Consider the following 13,120-nt stretch of genomic DNA (forward strand, 5'->3'; position numbering starts at 1 on the left):
TTTAAATTTGTTTGCTTAATTATTATTATTATTATTAAAATATTTTTAAGGTGAATTTTAAGTATCAAAACATACAATAAAATGTTATTTATTTTTATTTCTTGTATATGCAAATTCTAATAAATTTATTAAAAAATTTATTCGTGTTTAATTATGATGCAACAAATTGTTACAATAATTTTAATATTATTATTTAATTTTGAGTAGCTCATTTTTAATTTTATTATTCATATTGTTTTATATATGTGTATATTAAATGTGTTAATTTCTTAGTTCACAATAATATTTTATAACTAGTTTAAATTAAATAATTTAGACAATATTTTATTTAGCTACATTGTTAATTATTTAATATTAATATTTTTAAAATATTTACCATAATTAATAGTTATAAAATACCGCAGAATATTATATATAATATTTGTTTTTTTTATGTTAGTCGTTTATTCCAATTGATTTTGCAAAAGTACGATAATTTCGTAAAATGATTTTTTCCTTAACAAATTTGTTTGTTTTTTTTTGTTTTTGTATTTGTAATTATTCTAATATTTAATATATTCAAAATAAATAAATCAGTCAGATAGGCATATGTTGATTTTGGTTGTATTATTTTCACAAAATAAAATGTTAAAGCTTACAAACCAATTAAAAAATTATAAATTACGCTACTGATATTTAAACGCCAATTTATTTGTCTACCAATTAATATAAATATTAGTGATATCTTTTTGCTAATTTTGTTAAAATTAATTTATATATATTTTTTTTTAATTTAATCTAAGCCTACAAGTACAAATTTTAAGTAATTAATAATTAAAATTCTACATTTAACTTACACAATTAATTATTTCATTTAAGTCTATCGCACCCTGTCAACAACAAAAATTGTCTTAAACGCTTTGTCTTCACAACTGCATACAATAAAGAACCTAAAACAAATCTTAAACGAACTCCTCCTGTTCTAACCATGGATGACTCAGACATTCAGCGGCAGATGCACGTATGACTGGATTGTACTCTAACATTGGTAGCAAAAAGTCCGAAAACTTTTTCGCTTCAATCGGATCCCACTCATATTTTTCAATGAGTACATTTAATAGATTCCAGGGTTTCAACTTGGTTATGTTTCGTAAATTGCCTGTAAATAAAAAATTTAATTAGTAATTAATAATTGGCTTATCTAATGACTGCTAATATACATACCATAACTACTAAAATATTTAAGCCCATGTTTGCCTCGAAATATAACTGAAGGCGGAATTTGTCCTAGAAGCTCTATAATGTGTGCCAAATGATCCTCATCTCGTGAATATGTTTCACCAGCATGAGGATCAAAAAGATAGTCTCCTGTTGCCAGTTCAAATGCTAGACACGCTGTACTCCAAATATCGGCGGTAAAATTATAAGGTGCACCAAGCAATACTTCGATGGAACGATACTGACGCGTTTGAATATCTTCAGTAAAATGGTGGTACTATGACAAAAAAATACTTTAGTTTTGGGTTAACACTTATGAGTACAGAAATTAGTTAAAAATAATAAACCATAGACGTGAAGGAACTATTAAGATAATAAAAGAATAGATTAGTTATTTAAATAAAAGCTTAAAACTTCAACCAAAATTAAGTGCAGATTAGTAGTGTGATGTATTTCTCATTTTATTCTATAATAACAATTTGATACTTTGTAATATCATATCACATAAAAATCTTCGTCTGTCCAGATCATACAAACATCTATGATACTAAAAGCTTTGGCTATTCAAATTCGATAATTGTTTCGAAAAACATAAGGAACGCCGAAAATATATTGTTAAAAAAAGTAAGGTGAGGTTGCGTAAGGTAGCTACACCTTAAAGATATCAGAAGGCAGTGCGTTTAAAATTTTTCATGAAAATTTCAATATGTATAAGTTACTTCTGAAATGGATACCATACTTGCTTAAACCGAATCAAAAGCAACAAGTCACAAGTTTTTGAAAGCGAAGTTTCAAGTGGATGAATTACGCTTCGAATTGTTTCTTTACCTGTTTACTCTAGATTTGGCACTAGAGAGAACATCAGATAATAAAAAATACTCCGGACAAAAAAATTTGTCTGAAATAAAAAAGTGATTGCCGAAAAAGAAATCGATTTTGAGTAAAGAAAAATCGTTCCGAAAAAAGGCATCGAAGAGTTAGAGAACCGTTGATGGTTGTATTACTATTGAAAGAAAGTATCTTGACAAATAAAACTGTGAAGAAAAATAAATATGCATTACCATATCATCAAATAATTATCAGTGCCTGTGTTCGCCAACTAAAAATTAAAGCGACAACTCCGACATAGATAACATAGTACACTAAAAATTAAATCAACAAGTCCGACATAGGTGATGTGTTATACCATCCTTCAGGTCTTTCCTTTGTATTAAAAACAACTTATTACCTTAACTAATGAATCCGGTTGCTTAACTTAAATATTCATAGGATTAATTTGTTTAAACTTAAGAAGTATGTCTAATAGGTAATAAAAAATGTTCAAACATTATTGACATCTATACGTTCAGTTTAGGTCTAAGATGTAGATAGTATAAGGATGATACAGCAATTAGAAGTGGTAAAATATTCAATAGACATTTGCTCACAAAAATGGTCCATTGTCATGAATTATAAAATAACCTGTATCCACTTTATCAATTTTTAAGATTAATATTTCAAATAATTTATTTCTTTAGACAATAGTTCGTTAATTTCACAAAATTTCATAAAAAGTCTATAGGGAGATAGAATACCGCCTGCAGATAGCAACTACTTATATCACTTATAGGATACTGTTTATTTTATGTTTTAATTACAATGGTTGTAATAACATCCCTTTTATTTATTTGAATAAAATCCTGAGCAACCACATTGCTCATACCATCAAACGTTACCTTCTTAAAAACCCCCTCAATATCGATGATCATACCAATAATAAAGTCTTTTCTGTCAAATATGCGGTCGATTCTGCTACCAGATTTTGGACAGCAGTTTCAATATACCACATTGTTAAACATACAAATTTTGGAAGAGATTTCTTTTGAATGCTATTTTCAACTATTCTATCTAAACTCTTTTGTATATACGTTGTTATAGTAATAGAACAGACATTTTTAGCAAGGGAGTAGTCATCTTTTCTTTTTTTGCTTAGTCATTGCACACTAAAATATACACAGAAAAAAAGATTTTGTTTAAAAAAAAAGAAATTAGACGGATCAAAGAAAAACAAAAATAATATCAAGAGAATAGAATTTATTAAACGAAATGAAGATTCGATTAAAAAAGGATTTAATAAAAAAAATAAACATGTGTCAATGAGACGTCAGATGGCCTGAGATGATGATGGCATAGACTTTAAATTCTGGATATACTCAATGAAAACACATACTAAGATTTTTATAAAGTCAAAATATAGTCTTAAAAGAGTTCGATTTAAATTAAAACCCTTAACTATAAAAAAGACAGCAATATATTTGGTATTAAATTTAAGGTGAATCAGAACAGGACGTACAACAAAAAGATGCAGTATGTTCAATAAAAATTTACTTTTGTGTTTGTTGAACTAAATTATAATTAATAGGTATTATTAAAATAACAAGAATCATTCTAAAAATAACAAATATAAAATATACAACATATATAATTGTTACAGTAAATTTTTTATGGAGTTCACTGATATCTCAATAAAAGGCTATGAAGTATCAAACTATTCTTGCAAATCAGACATTAAATGCACTTCACGTAAAAAAAAAATTTTCTTTATGACTTATATCCAATAATAACTATAATATTTATTTAAAAAAAATATGTTTTCGATTAATATACGACATAAGAATTATCACATTCATCACACACTTTATTAATTCTTTTGTTTTAATGATTATAAGTGTTCGCTATAAAAAAATTACTCATACGCAGCATACATAAAAAGTTTAAAATTTTTATTTTACATTATTCCAAAATCAATAGATAGATCCGTTTCACACTATCCTGGATTAAGCCGTCACCTATGTGTTGCACACGATCCTCTGTTATATTCATAGTTTTCCATTTCACCACATTTAGAGAATAGATTATAGTATAACAGGCTATATTGAGCAGTTTTTCCATAGCTTGAATTTCGTAATATAGAACTTTAAACTTACAAACTTTTACATTAAAAAACAAAAAGATGTCTAATCGTGCTTACTAAAAATTCATATATAAAGTAAGATAAAAAACTATAAATACAGTCTACATAAATTATATACAGACTATAAACTAATTAAAAAAATTCTAACATTTTTTAACCGATAATGAGTAGTTGGCAATACTCAAAACGGCATTGTATGTTCAGCCAAATTTCAATAAATTAACTAAATTCTTGTTGTTGTCTTTTCATTTCTATTCGAACACTTCTAACTTTTAAGCGCGATGCAGAGTATCATTTTTGAGCGTCATTCAAGAGAGAAAATCTAAAAATGACACCAAAATTTTGGTGAGGACATCATTCAGCTTCCAACATGTTGTGAATGATAGTCTGTCACCTAAAAGATTACATTCGTCATTCAAGAGCATATTTTTGTGTGGTTGTACTAAAACACACTTACATGTGCGTAAACACCCTTATTCTTTAAAAATTTTGCTTGAATGACAACTCTTGAATATGAGCATGTTCAAGTTCGGTCGCTAGCATAAATTTGAGCAAGAGAAAGAGCGCAACTTGAATGGCATTCAAAAATGATAGTCTGCACTACGTTTTAAATAGTTTCTTTTCATCATAAAGACGTGTCACTCCCGGCAAGAAAAAATTAACATTAAATAATAAAATGACACACTTTCGTCCGGTAGTTAAATTGAAAAGTGACAACCAACGGCAATAGTACGGCGCCGGATCGGTTTTTCCCCCGTCATCGTAGAATAGAATATAACTAAACGGGGTACTAGCTCCTAACGGAACGGAGCACTGCGACCATAGTTGAAATTTATGCTGCAGTTCTTCTTCCCGTCATCGTAACGTCACTGGTGAATGTGAAGTGGCCTATAGGCTTTATTAGCCAATTATAATTATTTTAACATTTTATTTTTGCGGTAAGTGTGAAACGGATCTAACAAATAGAAACTGTTAAACTGATAGAGTCTGTGCTAGATGGATGGTGTGCATGCAATGAGTGATTGGTCAAAAAAATTCATAACTTACATCATAGCAAGCATTTCCCAAATCGGCAATTTTAACGCGGACATTCGTATTGTTGATCAGCGTCTGTATGGCATTCGTATAGGAGTGGGTCTGCGGAATGGCATTAGCTTTAGTTGATTCTTTATCTGTACCAATACAATCAGTGGGCAACTGCAAAACGTAAAAAACACAAAGAAAAAGTGCAAAAACAAGATGTTCGTTGAAAAAGCGTGATATATACAATAATAAGCAACATATATCTGCAATCGAAGCGATCTTATGGACATACATTTATAAAAAAAAAATGCATAAAATAAAAAAATGAAAAAACGAACTGATACTAATATCTAAGGGAATTGTTTATAGTGCATATATAGGATGAAATTAACTAAATAAAAATTTAAATAATTATATTATACAATATATGTTATGTATTATTACACTCAGACTAATTGTATCTAATTTAATTTACATATTATAACAGCTTTTATTAAAATGTTGTAAATCAGCAACTAGAAAAAGAGTACTTCACAAAATGACGAAATTCTAACAAATCGAAATCGTTAGTAAGAACGCAGTACTTGTACAAGAATATATATTTATATGCAATTAACTATATATATATATATGTATATATAACTATATATACTATCTTGTTAATAAATTTTATATATGTATTATTATTTAGGAACAACAAACTTGCATTTCCTTAAAGCACAGAAATTTACTTTCTAAAGCAACTGCACGAATTGCAGCTATGAAATATTTATTTATTTTTTGGCATTTAAAATTATTTTTTGACGGAATTTTACCTTTTTGAGATTTTGTAAATTTTCTGCATTTTTTGTTTTGTTAACAGCTTCGTTGTTTTGTTTATCGTTTATGTTTTCGTTGTTATTGTCATTGTTGTTGTTTTTGTTTGTTACTAAATTTGTTTCGGTGCCGTTTGTTTCATCGGTGGTAGTGGCATTAGTTTCGTTAGCTTCATTGACATCGTCGTCAACCGACTGAAAATTTAAATTTAACAAAAACAAAAAAGGACAAAAAACTATTGCAGGCGTTTGTTTGATTTTTTTTTGTTTTTAAGTGCATTAATGAATAAAATTAAGTAAAAAGTGCACCTTTTCTTAGCTGGGTTTTTGTGAACAAAATAATTATTTGAAAATAAAATTATGAAATATAACACACAACAAAACACAACAATTATGTGTGAGGGGAGCATTCACTCGTTGGCTTTTCATTACGATTGTGTTTGTGCGTGTTCGTGTGGTATATGTGCATTTTTCCCTTAACTTTGCATTGAATGTGAGTGCGTATAGGAGAGTTCGAACTTATCGTTTCATGATTCAATTGTTCCTTATGGCAACTAAAGGGCACGTCAAAATTGTTTCTTTCGGGCTATGACGAAAAAGCATATTATACAGAATATCACATCAGTTTGTCAATTTCATATTTTTACTATTACTTTTGTACTTTTTTTGATTGTGCGTAAATTTTAAAGGAAATACATACATACATATAACACGGCTTTAACTGAGTGACTAGTGTAGCATACATAATATAAACAAAAACATCCGTTACTCATTTTCTGTGTGGTCTACTGGAGAAAAGTATTATTCACTTACTCTAAACCAACACGCAGCAGCATTAATTGCTGATCTTGCAGTTATGAGTCCAAGCACTTTGAGCTACGTGTGTATGCTGCTCTGCTCTTAGAGAACAGAAGCATTTGGGATGTAGCTTGAGCAACACCATTAAGAAATCGTATCAATAAAGAAAATATTAAAAGATAATCAATGCATGTTTCCATAATATTACGGAATAATAAGTATATATGACACTAGGCCAGATACCCCGGGTCTCATGACCGAATTTTATTTTTTTTCTTACTCTTTGTTTTTTAATTTGCAGTAAAAGCAACAACAATTTTGATTTTGACGTGCCCGTGACATTCTACATCACGGTTGCCACTTGAAAATTTTTGTCTGTACAAAAATTGATTCAGAAAGGTACAATTTCTATAAAAAAGGTCCAATGTACGGAAGATATAGAAAAGTACAAGTCTTTCCATAACAATTTCATTATTTAAATAATCGGACTATTTTTTGGTGACCAAACATAGTGCATATATTTTTTATCAAATAGTTTTTTGCATAACATTGCATTATATAACTAAGGTTTTGAATTCTATTCCGATGTAAGGTTTCTTTTACTTTTTGTAGCTTTTTGTATTTTTGTAAAAATATTCGAGAAAAATGTATATTGAAAAATTAACATAATTTAAATAAACATAAATTCTTTTATTAAGAAATAAACGATTTGTTAAGACTTTTCTCAAAGTCTCACTTCTCAAATCAAGAAAGTACTCGTTAAGGGACAAATCAGGAGCACTTCAAACTGCATTAGAACACATTCTTCTAATTTCAACTATTTTTGTCTCATCATGATTTTTAGTTATTTAAAAGTATTTTTTTTTTAAAGTTTTTTAATGCTCTATGAAGTAATAGCGTTATTCTACTGATCAGAATGATCAATGACATCGTGTCTGTTTGATATCATTAAAAATCAGTTGGGACAGTTCCCATAAAACAGATTAAACCATTATATTACTTAGAGGTAAGAAAATGATATTTTAATACTGCAAAATCAATTTTTTTTAAAGGATTAAATTTCTATGTCAGAACTAACACCTATTATTTAACTTCAAAATTTATTTTCAATGCATTCAAAACTCAGATGATAGTTATCATAAAACGTAAGTACCAACTCTCGAATACGTGAAATTGTGTTTTACATTAATTTAAAATGTTTATATTGTGTATTATTTTTTTATTAATAATAATTAATTTTTTGCATTCATACCTTGGCAGTGATTTTCTTTTCGGCGGCACGATAACGATTATTTATATTTCCTGAAGATGAGTTACCAACAATTATATCCGCACCGCTTCCACCACCACCATCGCTATCGCCAACAAGGCTAGAATATTTGGACGCCAACGAAGATGGTGTATTTGTGTTTAAAATTGATGTAGTCTCATCAGAAGAGGTCATAGCAGTATTCGGAACCACGAGTGGTGGTAATGGTGTTGAGGACGTAGAATTATTTGCCGTATTTGTGCTGGTACTTGAAGTGTTCGTATCGATAAGTGGCCATTTAGCACGAGATTTCGTTTGTTTTTCGATGGAGCTGACTAAATATATTAAAGATAGAATTAATTATCTTTTAAATAATATTTAAAATGCTACGTGCTTAAACATATTAAAATGAAGTCAACTATAATTTTGAAGACTTATATTATTTCTTCTTTTTATATTTGTCTTATATTCTATTTTATATTTTACTTCTTATATTATTTTACTTCTGCTATTTATTTGGTATTAATGTATAATTCAATTTTATTAATTAATTAATAAAATTAATTATAATAGGTCGAAAAAATCTAGAGGAAATAATTCAAATTACATAAAGATGAAGTTTCCTAAATTAATACTTACTATATGAGTCAGGAAAATCGGCACCTTTCACACGTAAACTATTAATTTCATCATCAATTTGTTGATTCATTGCAGCTGCATTATCTATAACTAGTAATATATTCTCTGGTTTTATGTCAGTATGTATAATGCTACATTTGGTATGCAAGTAATCCAAACCTTCCAAGACTTGTTTGATAATATTACGTACTTGTGGTATAGACAAACCAAAATAATTATTTTTAACTATTAGTTTATAAAGACTGCAACCCAAGGCTTCAAACACTAAACACGTATGAATACCATTTACACCACGCACAGTGAAATGATTTAGTAAAGAAACGATACGTTCGCGTTTTCCATCCAATGGATCTGCATCACGTATAGCTTCTAATAGTCGTATTTCATCAGCTGCGGTTTCGATGTAATGTGGTGCACTTTTAACAACTTTTAAGGCCACGTATTTCTCATCTCTATGCAAATTAAAATTACAAAGAATTAATGTTTTATTATAGAAATATTATATAGAACTTACTTCAAGTCCCTACAAAGCCACACAGTTGAAAAATGACCCCAACCCAATTTCCGCACAACACGAAAGCGATTGTCAAATATGTCCCCAATAACAACCGGATGATAGCCGCCACGACAATATTGGGAAGGATCTTCCTGTTCCTCGTCTGAGCCGTAAAGGCTGCTATCCGGAGAATTGGGAAAAATTTCATCTGTTGTGCTAAGAGTACCACGTGGTTCAGAACTGAAAAAAAATAATACATTAGTTTTCAAACATAAATTATTTTATTTTATTTTTTATAATAATAATTAATTTATTTAAAAGAAAATATTTATTTCTAAATTTATTAAATATATGATTAAGTTTTTTGTTTATATGGAAGAACCAGTCTGACAATGTGCTTAAGTATATATTCGAAATATCAGAACTTTTTGAACATAGCACTTGTTTATATCATAAAACAGTTGTTAAAACTTTGAGCAATTTAAAAGAACATGGGAAGAGTCGACGATGTGTAGACATCTGTAAGCAAGTTAGTCCCTTTTAGTGTATTAGTCTCATTGAAATTACTACTAGATATATCAATTTTATAGTGTTCACAAGTTACTGTCAGTTAGGTAATCATTCTAAAAAGTATAATTTTTTATATTTGTCACAGCTCTAAAGAATACATACAAAATGATTCACATCCGCTGACACCATCCAGCGCATACCCAAAATAGATTAAGTTTACTAGATAATTATTTCCCAGAGGATCAAGGTCAGCTACATGACGTATTTTTGAAGAGAATAAGATTCTCTTTTAAAGAAAACCCTGAACTATATTAAAGCGGTCATGTTGCCTCAAGTCCTTCGACTTTTATATGGTAACACAGTTGTCTAATAGGACAAGTGGATCCTATTGATGTTTTCTTTACTTTTATATATCATAATAAATAAAGAAAAAATTTGAGTCTACTACTCTGTCTTTAATCAGATGACTGATTAACATTTGTTGAGCACAATGGACGAAAAATAATTTTATTTATATTTGCATACTCAGCAGAGTATCGCTTTATTCAAAATGAGTTCGAAATGTTTTCGACAAAGTTTATATTTAATAGAGTTTAAATAACATAAAAGTGATGTGAATAACTGGTGGTCGACCCACATTTTCGGAAAATTTTTCAAAGCTACTCTGCTGCAAACTTGGTAAATATACAATTGTAGTTATATATATGTAGTCCTTGCGATATTTTATACGATTTATCACGATTGACAGTTTATCATAATGTGTGATTTAAAAACATATTTTGACGTTCTATTGTTTTTAGTCCAGTTTTAATGTAAGTGATATTAATAGAAGGTGTAGTTTATACTGTAAACAAAAGGTCTATGCTTTTTCAGTCCGGTTATAATGAAAGTAATATAAATGGAAGGTGTACTTTATACTGCAATCAAAAGTTTTATGTTACTACCTTCTACTAGTAATAGGTTATCCTAACCAAATTAAAAAATTTATAATGATGTCTGGATTTCATGTTGTAAGTTTCATTATTAATATATTATTAATTATTAATATATGAAAGTATTTACATAAATATAAATATTCATTAGTCTGAATTGGAATATATCACAACTGAACTTATTACTTAATTTGAAATCTATATAGAAAGATTGAAAAGAAACTACTAACTACTAGCAGGTTTTGTTATAGTAGGAAATCTTTCACTGCAAATTATGCTCTTCAATTTTTTTTATTCTAATCACAATCAAAACAACAATCATTATCAAAGCTTTAAAAATTTGATGGAAACTGAAATCTAATAATAATTGTTAGGCTTTCTAAGTAGAAGTGGGTGTTCAAATCTGGTTAAAATAGTAACAAGAGTAATTTTTACGATGCTAAAAAAATATTTTTATAAAAGATGTATATATAACAATTTATAATAGTTATAACAAATTGGATAAAAATTATTAAGAAATTTTCAATTTAGTTATAATTTCAATTTTCAAAATTTAGTCCATTTATTTTTTTACCAATCATTATTTTTTTACCCAACTACAATAATTTTAAACAATATAACTAAGTATATATACACACACACACATGTACGATATATCCAATCTTTCCGTATCTTCTAAATCAGCTTCAATTGGAGAAATATTTCTATCAAACGTTAACGGTTCTACACGCAATGGTAAAAATAACTCATTCGGTACTAGTACAGGACCATTTAATGGAAGTCCATCATAGTCGGCGAAATGTACATCCTGTACTTTAGATTTAGGTTTTTTCTTAAGACGTGGTAAAGTTATAAGAACAGGATCTGCTGATACGCACTTTCTCTTTTTGGTAATCCGCTTTCGACGTTTCTTTTCCTCCACTTCAAGTAGTGCTTCATTGGCTGCATCTGGTGTTACAATACTAGCCCTTTTAATTGTTAGTTCAAAATCACAGATTAGTTCATTAATAATTTGTGCGTTATCAATATTAAGAACATCAACGAGTTCTCCTACTTCTGCCCAGTGCAAAATAAATAGGAAGAGTAAGAGTAATGAAAATTTGAATACACAAACAAATATTTGATCCTGAGATAATATATTAATATATTCCGCAATAAGGTTACTATATTTGATGAAAAAAACACTAGACAGTTCGTAGGCACTGAGACATTGTTGCAGTGTAAACATAAATATAGGCCAGAACTTATCCATAAACAGCATATATTGTATCTGAAGTTGTTGGAGATACTTCCATGTAGGTGCTTCATGCTTATAACAGGTCAGGTGATGTGTGGAATAATAAGGAAGATAATACTCTAGACCCAAATTATCACAGCTTCCACTTAAGGTAAATGGCAAACTGAAGTTTTGAAACCATTTGATGATATTCATTTTGAATTTATTTTTTTTTTTCAATTTTTTTTTTATCGCTTTATAAACTTCTTTCTTGTTGCATTGTTTAGCTTTAGCTTTTGTTTTATTTTTTTTTTGATTTTTTTTTTGTTTTTTTTTGTTTCTATTTATTTATTTTTTGATATTGCGTTGTTATTGCCTGTCAACGATTATGACGCCTTTTCACATTCGACTTCGTGGAATCGTGTACCGCACCGCCCTTGATTTTCCAAATTGTGTTTTGATTTTTATGAGTTTTGCTTACTTTCACATGCGACACTTCCCCATTACGCGCTTTCAACGCCAGCGATGAACTCACGTTAGAAAATTACACTTTTATTCGATGGAATTTATTAATTTTTTTATTTGTACGAGTTTCGTGCGAAAATATTCTTACATAACGCCGTCGTCGTATTGTGTCCGTAAAAGTCAAACACTAGACTATGTGTGAACGATGGATGAATTATGAAATATGCATTGCAAAACAAAATATTTTTAATTATTAATAAAATTGACCGCGAAAACATGAGCACCGCGTGAAACGCAAATTGACGACTGTTTTTAGGCGAATCAGCAAGCTAAACTGAATCAAATCAAACCGAAATGAAAAAATTGTCAACTGTTTTCATTGCTCTCTCATGCCACCACTTTGTGTACTCGCACTATTCCGAGTACACCTCACACTCCCTACACTCTTTTACTGGTATTTACTAGTATCGTCATTGGACTTGCATTTGCCTCGTTCGTTTGCCAAAATTCAATCGAAATGCTTATGAGAATCTATCTGTTCATGTGTGTGCCTTGGACGGTGCGCACATATTTCTATTCTCCAATTTATTTATAAATAATTCTGCTTACATACATATATACATATTTATATATACCTATATATATTATAAATAAATTAAACGTTAGAGAAAGTCAAAGAAGTATTTCACTATGGCAGATGATTTTAATAAAAATACAAAAATAAAACGTCATCATTTTTGTAAAAACATAAGGTCTGTTTTCCTACAGCTACAATTTTCATCGGTGTGTTCACTGTACTATGCCCCAAGACTTCTCATTATTACCAA

General features: G+C 29.0%; 1 protein-coding gene across 4 annotated transcripts; it reads right to left on the reverse strand.

Moving 5' to 3' along the window:
- Positions 1–446: 446 nt before the first annotated feature.
- LOC119664700 (SRSF protein kinase 3-like) lies at positions 447–12,631 on the reverse strand. Of its 4 annotated transcripts, none has more exons than XM_038074161.1 (8): positions 11,257–12,631; positions 9,189–9,410; positions 8,675–9,126; positions 8,039–8,370; positions 5,989–6,183; positions 5,198–5,347; positions 1,204–1,474; positions 447–1,138 (listed from the first exon to the last, which is right to left on the reverse strand). In XM_038074161.1, the coding sequence occupies exons 1-8, from the start codon at positions 12,042–12,044 to the stop codon at positions 942–944; spliced, it is 2,607 nt and encodes an 868-aa protein (XP_037930089.1). In that variant the 5' UTR covers positions 12,045–12,631; the 3' UTR covers positions 447–941. The 4 variants fall into 4 exon arrangements, with proteins under 4 accessions (XP_037930089.1, XP_037930090.1, XP_037930084.1 ...); XM_038074162.1 differs by having other exon boundaries at positions 5,198–5,287; positions 11,251–12,631; XM_038074156.1 differs by having other exon boundaries at positions 11,251–12,631.
- Between the last annotated feature and the right edge of the window lie 489 nt (positions 12,632–13,120).

Source organism: Teleopsis dalmanni, chromosome 1 (assembly GCF_002237135.1).
Source record: "Teleopsis dalmanni isolate 2A chromosome 1, ASM223713v2, whole genome shotgun sequence".
Taxonomy (NCBI): Eukaryota; Metazoa; Arthropoda; class Insecta; order Diptera; family Diopsidae; genus Teleopsis; species Teleopsis dalmanni.